The sequence below is a fragment of the Eleginops maclovinus genome, chromosome 14, assembly GCF_036324505.1.
Source record: "Eleginops maclovinus isolate JMC-PN-2008 ecotype Puerto Natales chromosome 14, JC_Emac_rtc_rv5, whole genome shotgun sequence".
Classification (NCBI taxonomy): Eukaryota; Metazoa; Chordata; class Actinopteri; order Perciformes; family Eleginopidae; genus Eleginops; species Eleginops maclovinus.
Window position 1 is genome coordinate 6,801,193 of NC_086362.1, and position 17,811 is coordinate 6,819,003.

Sequence of the window (17,811 nt, forward strand, 5' to 3'; positions counted from 1 at the left end):
GACAGTTAATAATAACTCTCACTGCCAGAAGGATAGACAAAGGTCCACAGTGTTAACCTAGAGATTGAACTCAGTTAGCCTGTCAGTCTGCTATTTAGCTAGCGAACTTTAGCCATTTAGCTTGCAAACTTTAGCCATTTAGCTAACAAACATTCGCCATTTAGCTAGAGAAGGTTAGCTACCCTTAGCTGCCCACCTATCAAGCTCACTGGTTACATGCCGTTATTCCGACATACCTCTACTCTTACATTGACGTATAATTGGCGGCATTTCAATTTATTTTTTTTAAATGTGCCACTACTCCGACAACGTTTTTTCCATTGTCGGAGTAGCGGCACTTTACTTTTTTTTTCAAACATTTTCAAACGCTATATTATCTTATACAAAATAAACTGAATATGTTAAATAGACACAAACAAAAATAAAACGTGCCTCGGTAGACTGTCGAAATGGCGGTACTAAAATTGGCGGAATAGAGGCATGTCGTAGTAGGGGGATGTCGGAATAGGGGGATGTCGTAATAAGGGCATGTCGGAATAGAGGCATATCGTAATAGGGGATGTCGGAATAGGGGGATGTCGGAATAGAGGCATGTCGTAATAAGGGCATGTCGTAATAAGGGCATGTCGTAATAAGGGCATGTCGGAATAGAGGGATGTCGGAATAGAGGGTGCACCCCAAGCTCACTAGCGAATGTTAGCTAGGACCAAACTGGTGGCTCTCGTAAATTAAATGGGAATTATTATTAATTAAGACCCTATAGTCAGACTTACAGTGTTTACCTGTGTTGACCATTCAGGCAGAGAGAGTAATTATAAAATTGTCGACGTGATTTTTTTTAAAAAGCAGACCGAGCTACAGTCAGCAGCTCCAAACAGTTCCAAAGATTTCTGTAAATTCTCAAATATGTGTTTTTTGGGTAAAGTAATCACAGATTGTTAATCTAAATAGATAGTTCCCGCCTGAATAATGTTATAAATGTCATTCAAAATCTTAAAAGCGTTTTGTTGGTAGGTAAAGGTTGATAGAGTTGGCAACGCTGTGCAAAGTAATTGCGATTTGCTTTAACTGGAAATACCAAAGCTTAATATGGCAATGTAGAACTGCGTAGAGCTGGGAAGCATAACGTGAATTGAAGCTACTCCATCACAACTCTTTAACTGAAAGAAGCTAATACTGCATTTAAAAGTGAACGCATCTTCTTAGCAGAGCATGAGACTCATGAGAGTATATAATATGTTTAAAGAACATCCCCAGCAGCAGCTCTATGTTTGCACTCATTATGTGCTTTGCTCTTTTCAAGTTCACACCTCAGAAACACGCCTGCAGCCAGTCAGGATGAATTTTTCCTGCACTCGGTGTGACAGCTTATGGAAATCAGAGCGGAGCAGACGTTAGAGCCCAACAACAACTAATTATATCATTAACATGTTTAAAGGACTGAGCATTGCAGAAAAGGGCAAACGACAACTATAGTATAAAAGGCAATCCGTTTGGTAATAGGAGATCAGAATTAAAGCAGGGCTAACTGACACGTAGATTGGTGTGACAGGATTTACTCAATGAGGGCAGATGCTTTAAGAGTAGAGAATGACAATATCTCCTGAAGGTGTTTACATAAATGAGATTTCTCTGCAGCCAGGCATGTTATAACTCTTATCGAGTTGTTTGGCTCAAAGCTGATCTAAAGCATTGAGTTTAATAATACATTTAAATGTATGTCGAGTGAGGCAAAATAATGGAAAACTGTAGCTGCGGTTTTTACACAAATACGGATGTTAAAAAATGCATTAATTAAAGATAAATTAAGGTTAAAATTTAGGATAAAATGATGGCAAAATAAAGGGTAAAATAAAGTTTAAATAAAAGGATACAATTAAGTTAAATACAATAATATAATTAGGTCAAAATAAGTATTAAATATGGTTAAAATAAGGATACAATTTGGTTAAAATGTAGGATAAAATCAGGTTAGGTATGCTTTGTTATTGCTTTGAGATCAAGAAGAAATTGGAGTAAAGATCCTTACATGTGTACTCCATCCATGTTTAATATCTACATGATGCTGTAATTTCTTCATGTGTAAATTAAATGCTTGAGTGTTGATTGTTGACATTATCAGCAGATTAAGCATTTATTATTATACGTTTTATTTGCTCACTGTGTGGTGCACAATGAATCCTCCTGATTGACGGTTTAAATAACTGCAAACCTGCAAAGTAATGGTCAAACAAATGCAACAAATACTCGCCTAATACTCGCTGTGCATGCAAAATAATTACCTGCCGTTGTATTTCTTACAAGTTTTAATGAAATTACAAGAGTGTGAAAGGTATGAAGATAGAGTTGACCTCTGACAGTAATGCTGAGGATGCATACACACGTTCAACTGATTTATATCCATACTGCAGACTCAGTGACAGGGAAGGACATTTCAACCATTGCTAATCTTTAAAACTAAAACTTGACTGACATTCACACAGCGTTGTCAGAAAGTCTGGGAACAAACTTTCTTTTCTTTCAACAAAAGCACATTCATCATGTGTCACTGAAATGGAGAGACAAAGCTGAAATCCCTGAATGATTTTCTTACAGTGGCACTTTCTGTTAGCTATAACTCTTCAAAACAGCAAGTTATCCGCGGCAATCTGCACACATACATCATCCGCTAACAACACATCCATCACACACAGCCAGGAAGGACGGGCTGCGTAATACCGCTGATTAAATCTGGGCACAAAAGTTACAGGCAAAATCATTTGTTCTGTGCAAATTAGTCCGGGCAGGTGCTATTATTATTCTCACATGAACTCTGTGGCTCTGGGAAAAGAAATTAATCACTGTGAAGTTATTCAATCACTGACTCCAGATAAATTACCTTTCTGCTTTGTGTGCAGCCGCAGTCTGCAAGGCATTAGAGGCAAAGACTGTTAGAGAGGAATAGAGAAAAAACTAAAAGCTGCATTTAGACCTCGCATGAATAAATAATGAATAAAATTATGTTAAATTAAAGTTCAAATTGAAATCAAATTAAGGATAGAATTAGGTCAAAATTAATGAAAATTAACGATAAAATTGGGATAAGATTATGGATAAATTTGGTTAAAATTAAGGATAAAATTAGGTAAAAAATAATAATGTAATTAAGTTAAATGAAGGTAAAAATTGGTTAAAATAAAAGATATGAAAATAATCACATATACATTTAAAAGGATAACCATGATGATATGTGTTGTTGTATTTAATATTGTGCTATTTGTAGGAAACAAATGTACAACTACATAAATAGCATGTAGATACCACACAATATTCCCAGAAAAATATTACATTTAGGTACAATTTATGGAAAAATACCATAATGTTACAAAACTGTAACAACATTAACAATAATATTCTTAATTAAATTTTACATTTGAAAAAGATAATCACCTTAATAACATTGCAGGGAAACCGCAAACCCTTTCGCAAATTGTGTCAAATTTCCACCAACAGCCTTTGAATCTGTTTAACTGACCCTCTGTGCAATATGAATAAATAAAATGTAAAAGCTAACCCACACTCCTTCCGCGCCCTCACACAGTCCTGAACTCAATTTCACACACCGCTGCCTGCACACACTCCAGACAGGCTGATGCCAGAAGCACAAAGTGGAGAGACAATGCATTTATTTATCCACTCTCTTGCAGGACGGGGATTTGTCAGTGTGTGTGTGTGTGTGTGTGTGTGTGTGTGTGTGTGTGTGTGTGTGTGTGTGTGTGTGTGTGTGTGTGTGTGTGTGTGTGTGTGTGTGTGTGTGTCTATATATGAGAGAGAAACATCAGAGGGAGGCAGAGGAATGTGATTCAGCCCTGAAGAGAGAGGAAAAGAGAGAGGAAGAAAGCAGGGAAAGGTTTTCTGTTTTGTCAGAAATGCTGCACATCCACAGAGACGCATTGACAAATAAAAACCACCGGAGTTTTAATACAAGTAGGCCAGCTGTCACACAAATATTCAGCAAATATGTATGTTCCTTATATCTCCAACGCAAAGGTAGATAAAGTACAGAAATTCTGTACATAAAAGTACAAATATGGTCTTTAGTTTAAATATTCTATCATGAGTAAATGTAGTCAAGGATTTAAACAGGAACAGGAACAGCAGAAGAACACAGACAAGAAGAAAACACTAAAGGGAACAACAGCAGAAGACAGACAGGAAGTAAACACTAGTGAGAATAGCAGCAGAAGACAGACAGGAAGTAAACACTAAAGGGAACAACAGCAGAAGACAGACTGGAAGTAAACACTAGTGAGAATAGCAGCAGAAGACAGCAGCAGAAGACAGACAGGAAGTAAACACTAGTGAGAATAGCAGCAGAAGACAGACAGGAAGTAAACACTAAAGAATACAGCAGCAGAAGACAGACAGACAGGAAGTAAACACTAAGGGGACCAGCAGAAGAAGAAGACAGGAAGTAAACACTAACAGGGAACAGCTGAAGAAGACAGACAAGAACAAACACTAAAGGGAACAACAGAAGAAGACAGGAAGTATCACTAAGGGGAACAGCAGAAGAAGAAGAGAGGAAGTAAACACGAACAGCAGAAGAAGAAGACAGGAAGTAAACACTAACAGCGAACAGCAGAAGAAGAAGACAGGAAGTAAACACTAACAGGGAACAGCAGAAGAAGAAGAAGACAGGAAGTAAACACTAACAGGGAACAGCAGAAGAAGACAGGCAAGAAGTACATAAGACTTTTGAGTACTTTTTCACTTTTAAACCAGGCGTTGTTTTTTATTTGAGAATGTGTTCTAAACACAACTACTTCTATTCATAGTTTAAAAGTCAGGATATGATGATCTCCGCTGCATCAATTTAAAACATTATTCTTCTCTCGATTATCGCAATGTAATAATGAAAAAAAGAAAGCTTATTAGATAATAATCTTTTTAATCATGCTTAATTAAGTCATGCAACAAGCAGTCAGCCCTATCCGTCTCTTTACACTCAGACTGTAGAAAAAGCCCAAACATATATTTAAGTTGTTTCTCGTTTGCAAAGTGACGACGAAGACAAACCCATGAAGCTGCAGGAGAAAAATAAAAAGACTTTCGTTTGGAAATGATTCACAGCCATGTTTCAGGTTCACTGAGCAGCTCCTTATCACAAACACTCGGGGTAATTGACTCAGACATTTCAAATAAACTTTCTGCACATAAGCAGGTATGACATTCTAATGGATTCTTCATTAAGTCCTGCGGCGGGGGGTAATGTGTTTGAAATTAATGTGACATTTTCAACTCCAATGAGTTTCAGTCTTCAGTCATTTTCTGCAAGCCTTGTACTGGCTCTGCATGTAATTTATGCACCGTAGTGATCTAATACAAAGCTGTGTTTGCTAAGCTGCTGGAATCCGACATCTTACAGTGAATAACACGAACATTAGCATATCAGTGTAGGGAAAGAGCACAGTGCTGCTGGGTATAAACAGGTATCTGATGCAGCAGAGGAGGCATCGGGTCAAATACCGTTGCAGGATAAAACACTGTGAGCTACCATGCATGGATATGATTGATACACATGAGGATTACCAACTATTTGACAAAATCTGCAGAAAATGCAATCAAGAAGATGTTAAACTGAGTATTTTTAGAAATGTGAAGCTACAAAAGGGCACGACAAGTTATCAAAGAGCACAACTCACAAGTGAAAACTGTCAGAAACAATATACAACAGCAGAGGTCTGACCAGCAGCTCTGTGCCTCTCTGTTTTCTTTACGCTCCAGCAGTTACTCTCTCTGTCTGTCAGAGCGCGATACATGAAATCACCCAAAAAAAGAAAGCACTGCATATTGAACACACTGTAGGATGGATTTTAAAATGCCAGTGTGCAGAAGAAGCAGCAATATGAGGGGGTAAGCCTTCCCCAGTTGAGTTTTATCTAACACTCGGCACTATTATCATCACTCCCCGCTAAGCAGGAGCTCAGAAACTCCCCCGAGAGCGCTATCCAGCCACGTTACCATGGAAACACTCCCTTGGCATAGCCCGTAAAAGGAACTCACACATACACACCATAACATCACCGCTTTCGGGGAAGATTTCGACCTTCATCTTCTACAACTTTAGACTTGAATCCTGCGTCACCCGTGCAGATTTTGAGTCTCACTGTGGAGATTATTTTAACGTGCAAAATGTAATGCTGTATTCAAATCAAAGAAGATGAAGCAGAAGGTATTAGCCAGGCACCCCATACCGTTAAAAATGAATTACACAATACGAGACAAGATGAAATGAGAATGCCACTGTACCGTCAAGAAACGATACAGTACGATTCAATACCGTCTGAAACATTACGATAAGTTATGATACGATAATGTACATTACAGTATGATAGGATACACCAGTGGTTCATCCTTTTTTGAGTCATGTGCCCCTTGAGCTGGTCGCCATTCTTTAATATTATTATATTTAATAAGTACTCTATCACTCTTCTGTGGTGATTCACCTTCCTTTGTTTGTTGTATTAAACCCTTTGTAATTGTATTCAACCCATTCAAAAATCACTTGTATAACTCAGCCTTAATACAAATGCATTTAAACTTGACATTTACACTTATTGCCGGTGGAAAAAACCAATATTAAGACTCACTTAATATTAGCAGTAATAACACTCAGCAGTTTCACATCTTTTGTTAAGGCTTCAGCTTTTAATAAGACACTTGGGCTTGCTTGTCTTTCATGAGTTGATAGTTCTGGGGGCGGGACACCAGGCTTATGAAAATTGATTTTAAAATGTTCCTTTGTGTGGAAATAAATTGCAATCCTTAATCTCTCTATGTACCCCCTGGATGGGAACCACTGGGATACGGTACCATTTGGTAAGATACCATACGATACAATATGGTGTGATGCGAGATCTATTTCACAACCCTCATGGTTAACTTTTCCTGTTCCACACACCTCCTCCTGCAGCACAGAATAAAAAAAGCACCGTGTAATAAAATGTACTTCTGTAATCACTTCTAAACTGCTGAGTCATTTCATCAGGCGTAAATTAAAAATAAGAAACACCCTGTGCGTCTTCCATCAGCTGGTGATGAGGTTAAGAACAACAGCAGCTTCACACAAGCACACTCCGCTGCGGGGAGACATTACCCTGCTCACTTTCATTAAGTCACATTCTATTATGCAGTCCAAGCCCCAGTGATAAAACTCTGATAAAACATCAGCCGTTATGACTCCACAGTGCTGTACAATAATACAGGAGGAGGTGTTACACTCAGTGGCAGGAAGCTGTTGCATGTCTTCACACACAAATCACGCACACTATTATGACAGATCATTACTGGGGTGACTGATGAGTCCTCGGAGCAGTTAGAGGTGAGGTTATCAAAATTAAGGACCTTTGCTGTGACTCATGATGGATCATTTTGAAATGACTCAACACTTCTGTATGACCTTTAATTGCCCAAAGTGACAGTCCCTGCAGGAGGAATGGTGCAAATGCTGAATAAGTGAAGTGCTGTGGGGTCTGCTGCTGATTAGTTTGGGCTGGTTAAAGTGAATGCAGAGGGACTGTTGATTAATGTGGGACTTTCACACTCACCTTGATTAATCCCACAGAAATCGTTATTAAAGTGCCCGACTTTTTCAGCCTCTGACAAACAAATAGTTCATTTCCTGAGCTCGTAGCGGCGCATTCATTTCACAATGACATTCCTGTGTTCTGCTGTGTAATGGATGAATATGCCAGCATTGATTTCCTCTGAGTTATTTGCAGAGGGAGTCGGTAAATGAAAGACGATGTGCAGCCTCGCTGTGTGCAGACATACCTCTTCATGCAGGCCGTGCAGGTCCGAGGAGTTGTGCAGAAGCTTCAGGCACTCTGACATGGAGATGAACAGCCTCCTCTTCTTCTCCTCCCAGCATGCAACACCTCCTCCTGCAGAGGAAGGACATGTTAAAATCTGTCCCTAATGTTTTCATTAAATCTGCGCTCACTTTAACATTACAGGTACAAAGAGTTCCCTTTCAAAGGCAAAACTGATCAGACTTTTTAAACAGCTTTAGAAAAAAAAACACAACAATGGAGGGAATACTTGTTATAAAGACACACACAACCACTCAATGTAAAACAAAATAAAGCACATATTTGTCCAATGAAAGATGTAAGTTACTTTTCACTGTACTGTATATGAAGAAACATTTTATTTCTCAAGATTCAAGGTTTATTATCGAACATACAAACAGCTTATTAGTGGATATATTCTTGCGTTGTCTGTATATTAAATACTCTAAGACACATGCTAATTTCCAGGTTCATATTAGTATTTGGTGACTCTAATTTCCATGCTTTAATGTTCAAAAAGCTCTTTATTTTTCTCATACTGCCTGTGCTGCAGCACCTCTTTTCACCCTCTGTCTGAAACCAGAGCCCAGTCTGCTCTAATTGGTTAACCGGCTCTGTTGTGATTGGTCAACCGCTTAGTGATGTCCACCCCTTAGCCTATCATGTTAAATGTGTTGGCGCACTAGCCAATATAAGTGAAAGTGTTCCATATTGATGTCACTATGTTCTGGAAGTAAATAAAGGACTTCAATGGAGGGGATTTTGCCAATGGAGGGAACACAGATATTTTAACTTTTGCAGACCATTTACATGCACTAAAACCTATAGAAAACACTACAGAAAAGGGAACACCAAAAAGGGCAAAATAGGACTGCTTTATGGGACTGCTAAAAGTGAAACTCAAAGATATGATGGGTTGATGTTTCAACTTTAATTTGTAGTGCCTCACCTCAAGCATCAGTCTGAAGTTTCTATTATTAATAATGACTTGTAGCATGTTGCTTTAGGATCATATTTCTGACTTACTGTCTTAAATCCACTCTAAAACTAAAGGAATATTACGCTTGTTCTGCAAAGAACCAGAAGAGAAATGAGCTAATAACTAAAGGTGATGATTTGTTGTTGTTCACCATTAAATGAAGGTGTCTCAGGAACAAAAATCAAAAGAGACATCTGAACGTTTAAATGAAAACACATATACCATCATGTTCTTGTATCTCTTGTACCCACAGTATGCGTTTACCCAGGAGAGCGGTTACCCAGGAGAGCTACATGCTGCAGTAGTTAAAACAGACGACAGAACCATTAAAACAGGCGAGGAACGTGACTTCTTCATAAAGACGGACAGAAACTCGCCCGGATATAAACTGCTCTCCTGACATCACTCATGTCACACACCAGCTGCTGCACAGAAGATATCTGATGGCTTTATCACAACTCTGACAAAAGTAATTTACTCTGCTCGGGCCGTTTGTGCTTCTGCAGGATATAAATCATCAAAATAAAAAATAAATAAATGGCACTGCGCCAGGATATGACAGTTCAATGTCTTCCAACAAATGGGGAGTGTGAAGCTGCATTGTAAAGAGTAGGTGTGTATTTCACAGAAACTGGGTGTGATGAGAATGAATTCTAGCTCTTTAAAACCAAAGTGGTTCCAGGGCCAATTTCGAAGTGGGTGCTCGATTTTGAACCATTTTTTCGGGTTTCCACCAAAGCCGGCCCCGTTAACTGCTTTGCATTTGAAGTCAACAAACTGATGGACAAGAACCATGAACCAAATATGTCACAGGGTTAAGTCCGGCATAAGAGTAGTAATGTTTATTTTCATCATACTTTTATTGAACACTCGTTCGCTGCTAATGACCATTTTGAAGGGCAGCACATTGCTTCAGCGTCATAAGCTTTCCTTCAGTTTTTTCTTATTATAGCAGCTATCAGCTGTAATCAGTACATGGGCTACACAGGTTGCCATTGCAGACTATCAAAAGTAAAATCATAATGAAAAATATGCTGTAAAATATGCTAGTAGAAAGTAGCTTCACCCACATATGATGGCAACAACTAGTCAGACTACCTAACTTCGAGAATCAGAATCAGTTTCATTACCAAGTTGGTTCACACATACAAGGAAGTAAAATATATATAAAACAATTATAAAACTAACACTATTTCATAGAATGGAAAAAATAGATGATTTAATGACGGTGTTATGATGACAAACAGTAAAAAAACACATTCACTTATGGGGATGGGAAATATGAGTTGCTTGTGTGACGTTGAATCACTTAAAAGGCTGCTCCTGTTAATAAACCTTAGGCTAAATGCTGGTGGATGAGCAGCATATCACTCCACCGTTCAACAAATGCTGCTGAACCACAATCAACAAAGTCAGTCTCGAAAAGAGTATAAAGCCGGAGAAGTGATTCTTCAAATTAAATCTGGATTTGTACGATTAAAACATGAGCATCGAACGGTGACGCCATGACGCAGCACCATTTGGGCTCTGGTTGATGGAAAACCGTACATTGAACCAACTGCGAACCAAAAAGGCACCAGAAGTGAGCTAGAACCAATACTTCAGTACAAAAAGGGGTATCATAATCCATCCACAAGGCAAAACCTTCTTTAATCAATGGCTGCATAAGTAGGTCATGACGACAGTCCTTTAATATTGAAGTCCACTGGTATTTAAAAAAAATAATCTGCATTTTATTCCCCCTTTTAGAGTTGTTGAACAAAAAGAGTGTTTATTGATGTAGAAAGAAACATAATCCGTTGCTCTCATAATTATCTGGGGTGCTAAAAGAGTTAATCCTCAGTTTGCATATAGATCATTTCAGAGGGAGGGCAGTCATGTTTACTGATTGAAGATTAACCGTAGATTAGTCTATTAGTGGTGAATAAATTCCCATGAGGCCACAGTGTTTTGGAGGATGTTGCTTGAGAGTATTGCTCTGATGTAATTTGGTGATATTTCATTTGATTATGCCGATATGATAGTCACTCTGATATCCTTCAGAAGCATTTTATTGGGTTGCTGCTCCCCCCTCCGACAGGCTGCCAATGGTTGTTTGATGGTTTTAATGCTCCATTTAAATGCAGCGAAGTCAAAGCCATGCAGAGAGAGAAACAGAGAGCATGCACTGAATCTGGGAGTCAGATGTCAGCGGAGGCAGTGGAGGAGGGAGCTCTCAAAATGCTGATGCTATACAGGAGAGGAATATCAAACCTCTCTCAGGGAGTGTGGAGTGTGACCGAAAATAAAAAGGAGCTCTTATTTTTCAATTGCATTTTTCTGAAAGCCTGCAAAGCTTTTACCCGTCTGTGAGAAAGACGCATCTACAAATGAAGTGAAAACACAGCTGGGATAAAACCACCACAACTGTCATGTTTCTCCATTTAGAGACACCATTCAAGGCCAGAGAGAACAAATAAAAAGTCACTATTAGTAGAGTCTCTTTCAGATGAATATAATGCTTTTTTCCAATGCAGTAGCAATTACAAAATGAAATACAACGAGTCATGCTTTAGGGAAATCTCATCATTAAGTCCTACAGAAGAGCTTTTAAATTTAATCTCCTGAGATGTCGTTATAAAAACAAGACAGCAATATCCATTATCTAGAGTTTTACATACATCATGCTATTAGCTCTGCAATTATCTGCAGCCATAAAGAACCAAACAAATAAAAAAGGATACAAATAAATAAGAAAAAAGCACAAATAAATCATGAAAATGTGCAAAACAAGAGACAGAGACATCTAGAATGTTACAAACGTGCAGGCTACTAGTTTAGAAGTTCTCTGTGGCCACTAACAACAAAGGACACATTTAACAAAAGGACACATTTAAGACAGCACTAGGACAAAGAATTATGATTTAGTGCTCCAAAACCAACATAAGGACCTGCCATTTTTTATTTAAAGAAGACTCAAGGCTGCAACCCTTGCTGCACACAGGAAAAACAAACCTAAACATCACTAGGACAGCTTTGTTATTTAATCTATCTTTTGCACAGAACGTTTTTGAACAGCCTTGCGTCAGCCAGACCTTTTAAATGTAAACACTTAATTGGGCGTTGGTGGCAAAGTGGTTAGGGCCTTGGCCAGAGAACTGGAAGGTCCCCAGTTCAAGTTCCGAAAGACCAAGTGCTACCGTGGTGTCCCTGAGCAATGCACCATTCCCTACACTGCTCCCCGGGCGCCGTACATATGGCAGCCCACTGCTCCAAAGACTAGGATGGGTCAAATCCAGAATTCTCGAATTTCCCCACGGGGAAAAATATAAAAGTACATCTTTCTTTTTTAATACAGAAAAGAACAGTGTCTTAGACAAGATATTTGAAAAAGATCACTTTATTTATGCAAACACGATGTGCCCTTTAAAAAAAGACAGTAACACCTGGAGTTTTAAAAACATGCAAGCTGCTAGTTTTTCAAATCTCTGTAGCCAAAGACTTTGAAAGCATAAATATCAAGAGTGAAAGCACAAAGAAAAATGAAAATGTGCTCCAAAACCAACATGAGCAAGTAAAAATAGTTGGCCATTTTTTAAATTTGCAACAGCAACGACTCAAGGCTGCAACCCTCGCTGCACACACAAAAATAAACAAAAAGAACACAAAGGTCAGCTCTGTTGATAAACCTCTGTTTTGGCAAAGAATAGAACATTGTGGAGCCCAGTTTTGCTCCAAAAGCTTGATGGAAAGTTAAACATAAAGCAGGATAAAACTAAACCATCCTGAAATAATTCTCGAGGACACTCGTTCGTTCACCCCGAAGTAAAATGACACGCGGAAACTTTTTTGCACAGCCTTATTATTGACTTTCATAATCGCACCATTCAATATTTTTAACACAGATCACAGAGTTCATGTGAAAAAGAACTCGCTGAACAAAACAGCATCACTCCGCCCTGCAGACCGCTCATTTAAGCGACTGCTCCAAAAGCCTTTTATCTGCTCCTATCAAATCATAATTGGCCTTCTAATAGCGGGGAAATGACAGCGATGAATACTCAGCAATCATTCACACTACCAGCACTTTCCTATTGTTATAACCTTTTTTTTTTTCTAAAGCAGACATTCTCCGCTTCTAAAGATACCTGCACACATTTAACCCCCTTTTAAATGCAAATACCCAGGCACCTGGCTTCTTATCAAACGTGTCATTGTGTTTTCTTTGCATCTGCATGTAATTGCACACACAGCAAAGCCCTACAGGAACAAAGAAATAAATTACAGCCACAATATAGGAAGCGAGGAAGAGCAGGACAACATTTTAAAAGTTCCTCTGCTGGATTAAAGATCAACAGGTACAGCTGAGGTCAGCTGCTCTAAAATAATCAGAACTATTTCACTTTATACATAGTTTATACTACTCTATGGGAACTGTTTCTGTTGTCTTTGCCTCAGCTACGGTGGCCAACGGGTGCAAAAGTGCTCCAATGGTCCAAAACATTTACAGTAGGAGAAACGTGCTGCAGCTTCAGAAACTATGAACATATAAAAACACAAATGTTCCGAAACACACGCAAACGAAGCAACATCTTCACCAACTTGACAACACCTGCATCATTTACAAAATATTACCAGCTAGAGGAATCATGGGTTTCCTCTAGTTTATGCACCTCATAACGAAAACATTGCAAATACAAAACACCACAAATGTCAACAAGCAGAGCGCTTCGTCTTATGGAAATGTTTTGTCCCGTTGTAGCATTTTTGCACCCATCAACCACCTTACTAACCTGTTGTTTGAAAGTAGCCTACAAGGAGTACCTCACTTCCAAAAATGATCATTTCATCAATGATTCACAATGTATTACCAAGAAACAACCTAGTTTTTCTGCCATGCCTCAAAAATGAAAAAAAGTAAAAGTGGTGATGAACAGAAGCAAATGCATGCCACCTTTAGCAACGTCAAACTGTATGAAAAAAATCCTTTTGAAACTCTCCTACAACTCATGAACAATAATCCAAAATCTCAATTCATTTAAGTTGCGCATCCATTAAAACTGCACTACGTTTAAACACTTTCTATTAATTTGTTGCAAGTATCATAATCAAATTATTATTTTTGAGGGTTAAGCATCCCTTTAATATTTAGAATATAAAAACGAGAAACAGATTACTACTTTTACTTGTGCATGAATAGTAAGTTCGATCAAAGACACGGCAGGTAAATGACCTCACAACACTGCTGCTACTAAAGCTGTCTTTTTATGAGTTAACATATCCGTCTGATATGCTCAGAAACTCAAACAACGACGAACTGCATATCTAAATAACATAATGATGAAAAGAACTTGAGCATTTGGCTGGAATGTGAGTAGATAACGCCTCTTGCTTTTCATACACAGCACCTAAACTGAACCGCAGGTTAACACTGCCATCTAGTGGCCACACACCAATACATGTCCAGCCCCTATAATGTTAATCTTTTATTCAGCCGCACAGGTCTTAATGTGTTATATTCTTCATAAAACACTCTGCTAGAACATTCCAATATGGAGTAATAACACAGGTCCTTAAATGTGTAAACCAAGGACACATAAAACATACTAAACATTTTTTGCCACGCACAGCTTTTTTCCATCACTGGCTTTCATCAGGGCCTTGATGGCTCTGGCCCTCATCTCCAGCTCCAAGAGTTCCAGCTGCTGCAGGGAGGGGGGGCCTCCTGCAGGGGCCCGGCCTAACACGGGTGGAGCAACAGGTGAGCTAACATCAGTGCACTGAGGAGGGGCCACACTCTGCTCTTTGGCCTCCTCTGTGCCCGCAGAGAGGGCTAGGATCTCACTGACACTCCGGTCTATGTCGCTCTGCAGGTCTTTCTTTGCTTCTGCAGGTGGGGGGGCGGTAGGGGGGGCGGTAGTGGGGGTAGGGTTAACAGTAGCTGGGTTTACAGCAGCTGGGTTTACAGGAGTCGCCTTTACCTCCCCGTCAACAGCTTTACCCTGCTCCTCTTTATGCCCCTCTATGTCACTGTCGTAAGTGTCTGCGTTTATACTGAGGACGTCACTCTCCTCACCTGAGCCCTCTGTGGAGAGAATTGCACATTATTATTTGAAATGCTCCTTTTAAAATCTTTTTCCTGTAGTCGAGTGTACTTTGCATTTGAATTACCTTGTTTAGGGTCATCAGGTTTTGACGTTTCTTTTAAGCTAGATGTAGAGTCCACATTATTGTCTTGCCTATAAAGAAATTAACATATTAAAGTATGGGAAATGTAAGATTGCCACTGTACTTTCTTTTAAAATAATTTCACTCACTGGCTTTCTAGAGTCTCTTCTGTGTTCCCAGATGTCAGGTCTTCCCCTAAAGAACAACCAACAGCTTTAGGGATTGAAAATGTAGCATTTCAAATATTGTTTCAAGATAGTTTGTAGGAAAAACTTGCACACGACTTGAATTCTTACCTGCTAGAATCTGAAGGAGATTGTTATCTGAGATGGGCTCCAGTTGCTCCCAGCACATCTTTTGGATTTCCTCTAAATTACAATCCTGTGAATGATAATGTGTTTAATACTTTCTTTAATGATGGGATGCTTTAACAGCCTCCGAGCATACAGCAGAATCGTACATTCTTATAGCTATAGGTTATTAGTGTTAGTTTAGCCGAGTATTTCATAGCTGATACATTTCATTAAAACATGTTTATACAATTTCTGCAGTTGACCCACACCTCACATATGGATTAAAAAAGGTACAGTATGTTAAATAACTAACATACATAGCAGCAATTCTCTATCTGACTTATGTGATCTGGAAAACTAAAAAGGTGACATAAAACAAGCAAGATGGAAGTCATGGAACAAACCTTTACCTGCAATGATCCCTACCTGAAGGTGGTGTTGCTTTTCAGATGAATGGTGGTGTGTCCAACAGTACAAAAAAATGCCACAAATGTCGATTTACAACACAAAATGTGGTCCTTAAAACCAAAGACTGAAGTCAGCAAATACTGCGTCAACGCGAAAGACATCTCATTAAGTTTGTGGTGCGCAGACCTTTTGAGAGGTCCAAAGTTAAAATTAAACAGTTGAGAAAATGAGGCAGATTTCTCCACAAATACCCTTTACACCCTTTATTCAGCAATTTAAAGTTTCAAAATGTCAAACAATGGTAGATTTTACATCCTGCCGGTCTTATTCCAAGCATGCAAAGATCATGAGTTAGTATTCCATACACAACCCTCACCTTGAGCTCCTCGGGCAGCATCTTGCGGAGCTTCTTCTCCCCGAGCACGTGCAGACATTGCTGCAGCATCTCCTTCTTGTCGGAGACGTAGGCGGTGATGGGTTGGAAGGGCAGGGTGAGGTCCAACCCGCCTTCCTCGATGTCGCTGCCGATCCGGTCCAGCTCAGCGTCCGCCAGATCATCCTTAGAGCCCTGCTGCAAGAAACCAAATGTTACTCTGGAGGTAGATACTTAGACAATGAAGATGTTAACAGTGTGTGAGTAACTCAACGGTATGCAGACTATTTAGACTTTTTGTGAAAGTTATATTGTAAGAGCTTTTCAATGTTATTTAAACAACCTACAACCCATGGCATTGAACAACTCAGTTTTACTTCCTGGAATTTCACAACTTAACCAAATGAAAATTGAAATAAGCTGATTGTCAGTTTATTTTATATATTTATTCAAATGTTTTCTTACTTAAGGTTCAAGGCGAGGAGATTTATTATATATCAATTTTAGATTATGGACTTTTGGACTAAGAAGACTAGACATTTAAAGACTTCACGTTCGGCTCTGAAGTTTTATTGGCAGTTATACATCACTTAAATGTAATGGGAACATTTCAACCCGGGGTCAAAAAAAGTTAAATTAAGGCTTTGACGTAAAAGATATCAAAAACGTCAATTAACTGTAAGGCATATCTTGGTTGCCATTGATGGACACAGCTTAATACTATCAACAATTAAAACAGCATGCTTTTAATTTTGTGTATTTTGCAATTGTGTGCTCCGTGTGTGTGTGTGTGTGTGTGTGTGTGTGTGTGTGTGTGTGTATATATTAGTATCTTGGCTGTAACATTAAGCTGTCTTTGGCTCTTTCTGCTGTAACAATGCAAATGTCCCCTCTGTGGGACTATTAAAGGTATTCTGATTTATTTAAAGAAAAACCAGTACCAGCCTGATAAATGTTTCATGTTCGGCATATCCAAAGATGACGCGGACAACAGACTACCAGGGTTCTAACGTTTATAGAAAGGTTTATATATATCTTAGTTTAATTTGATCACCTCTCAGAACCGTAGCTAAGAATTCTGATAGTATCAGAACCAGATAGTCTAAAGCTAATACAAATGGCACCTGAGAACACTAGGAACGTTGAACATTGGTATGTCAGTGTTGGAACTTCTTAATGGATTTCAACAAATATACATCTATCTTAAAAGGTAAACACGCCATTAATTGAATTATGTATCTTAGCATCAGCTTACAGGAACATGTATAAAATATTCCAATTCTTAAACACAGCATGAACTTAGCATGACAATAGCTTAAACTGTTACCTCTGCCTCCGCACATCTGCGTTTGTTTTCGGATCGCTCTTCAGTCTGAGACGGTTTCCGCCTCTTCTCTGCGCTGCTGGCCTTCTTCTTCAGCATTATTAGGGTAAACACACCGGAAGCACACCGAAAGAAAGCTGAAACACACCTGTGCTTCTACAGAGAGCTGGAAAACAATGCCACTGTAACAGAGAGCTATTTTATCCCGAGCTATACCTCCATGTTGAATGTCGCGGCAAAAGATGTCATCAGAAGGCGACCACTTCCTCTTTTGAAACAGTTTGGCTGAGTCGACGCCACCTACCGGCAGGGCGGTGCTGCGTCTTTCTGTATCTCAGTCCTTGGCCATTATTTAACCAGAAAACGGTGGTACATTTCTTCCGCAGCACCCTACTAAAAACATTTATCCAAAGAGGTTTGTGTTGTTGTATCCCAGTCAGTTCACACCGTTTAGG

The 17,811-nt window shown here is 39.1% G+C and overlaps 1 protein-coding gene across 2 annotated transcripts; it reads right to left on the bottom strand.

Annotated features, from left to right (window-relative positions):
• Positions 1-12,172: 12,172 nt before the first annotated feature.
• On the bottom strand, positions 12,173-17,610 carry LOC134876141 (caspase activity and apoptosis inhibitor 1). Of its 2 annotated transcripts, none has more exons than XM_063901012.1 (6): positions 17,360-17,610; positions 16,036-16,227; positions 15,255-15,339; positions 15,108-15,153; positions 14,962-15,029; positions 12,173-14,875 (listed from the first exon to the last, which is right to left on the bottom strand). In XM_063901012.1, the coding sequence occupies exons 1-6, from the start codon at positions 17,453-17,455 to the stop codon at positions 14,397-14,399; spliced, it is 966 nt and encodes a 321-aa protein (XP_063757082.1). In that variant the 5' UTR covers positions 17,456-17,610; the 3' UTR covers positions 12,173-14,396. The 2 variants fall into 2 exon arrangements, with proteins under 2 accessions (XP_063757082.1, XP_063757080.1); XM_063901010.1 differs by having other exon boundaries at positions 16,036-16,230.
• Between the last annotated feature and the right edge of the window lie 201 nt (positions 17,611-17,811).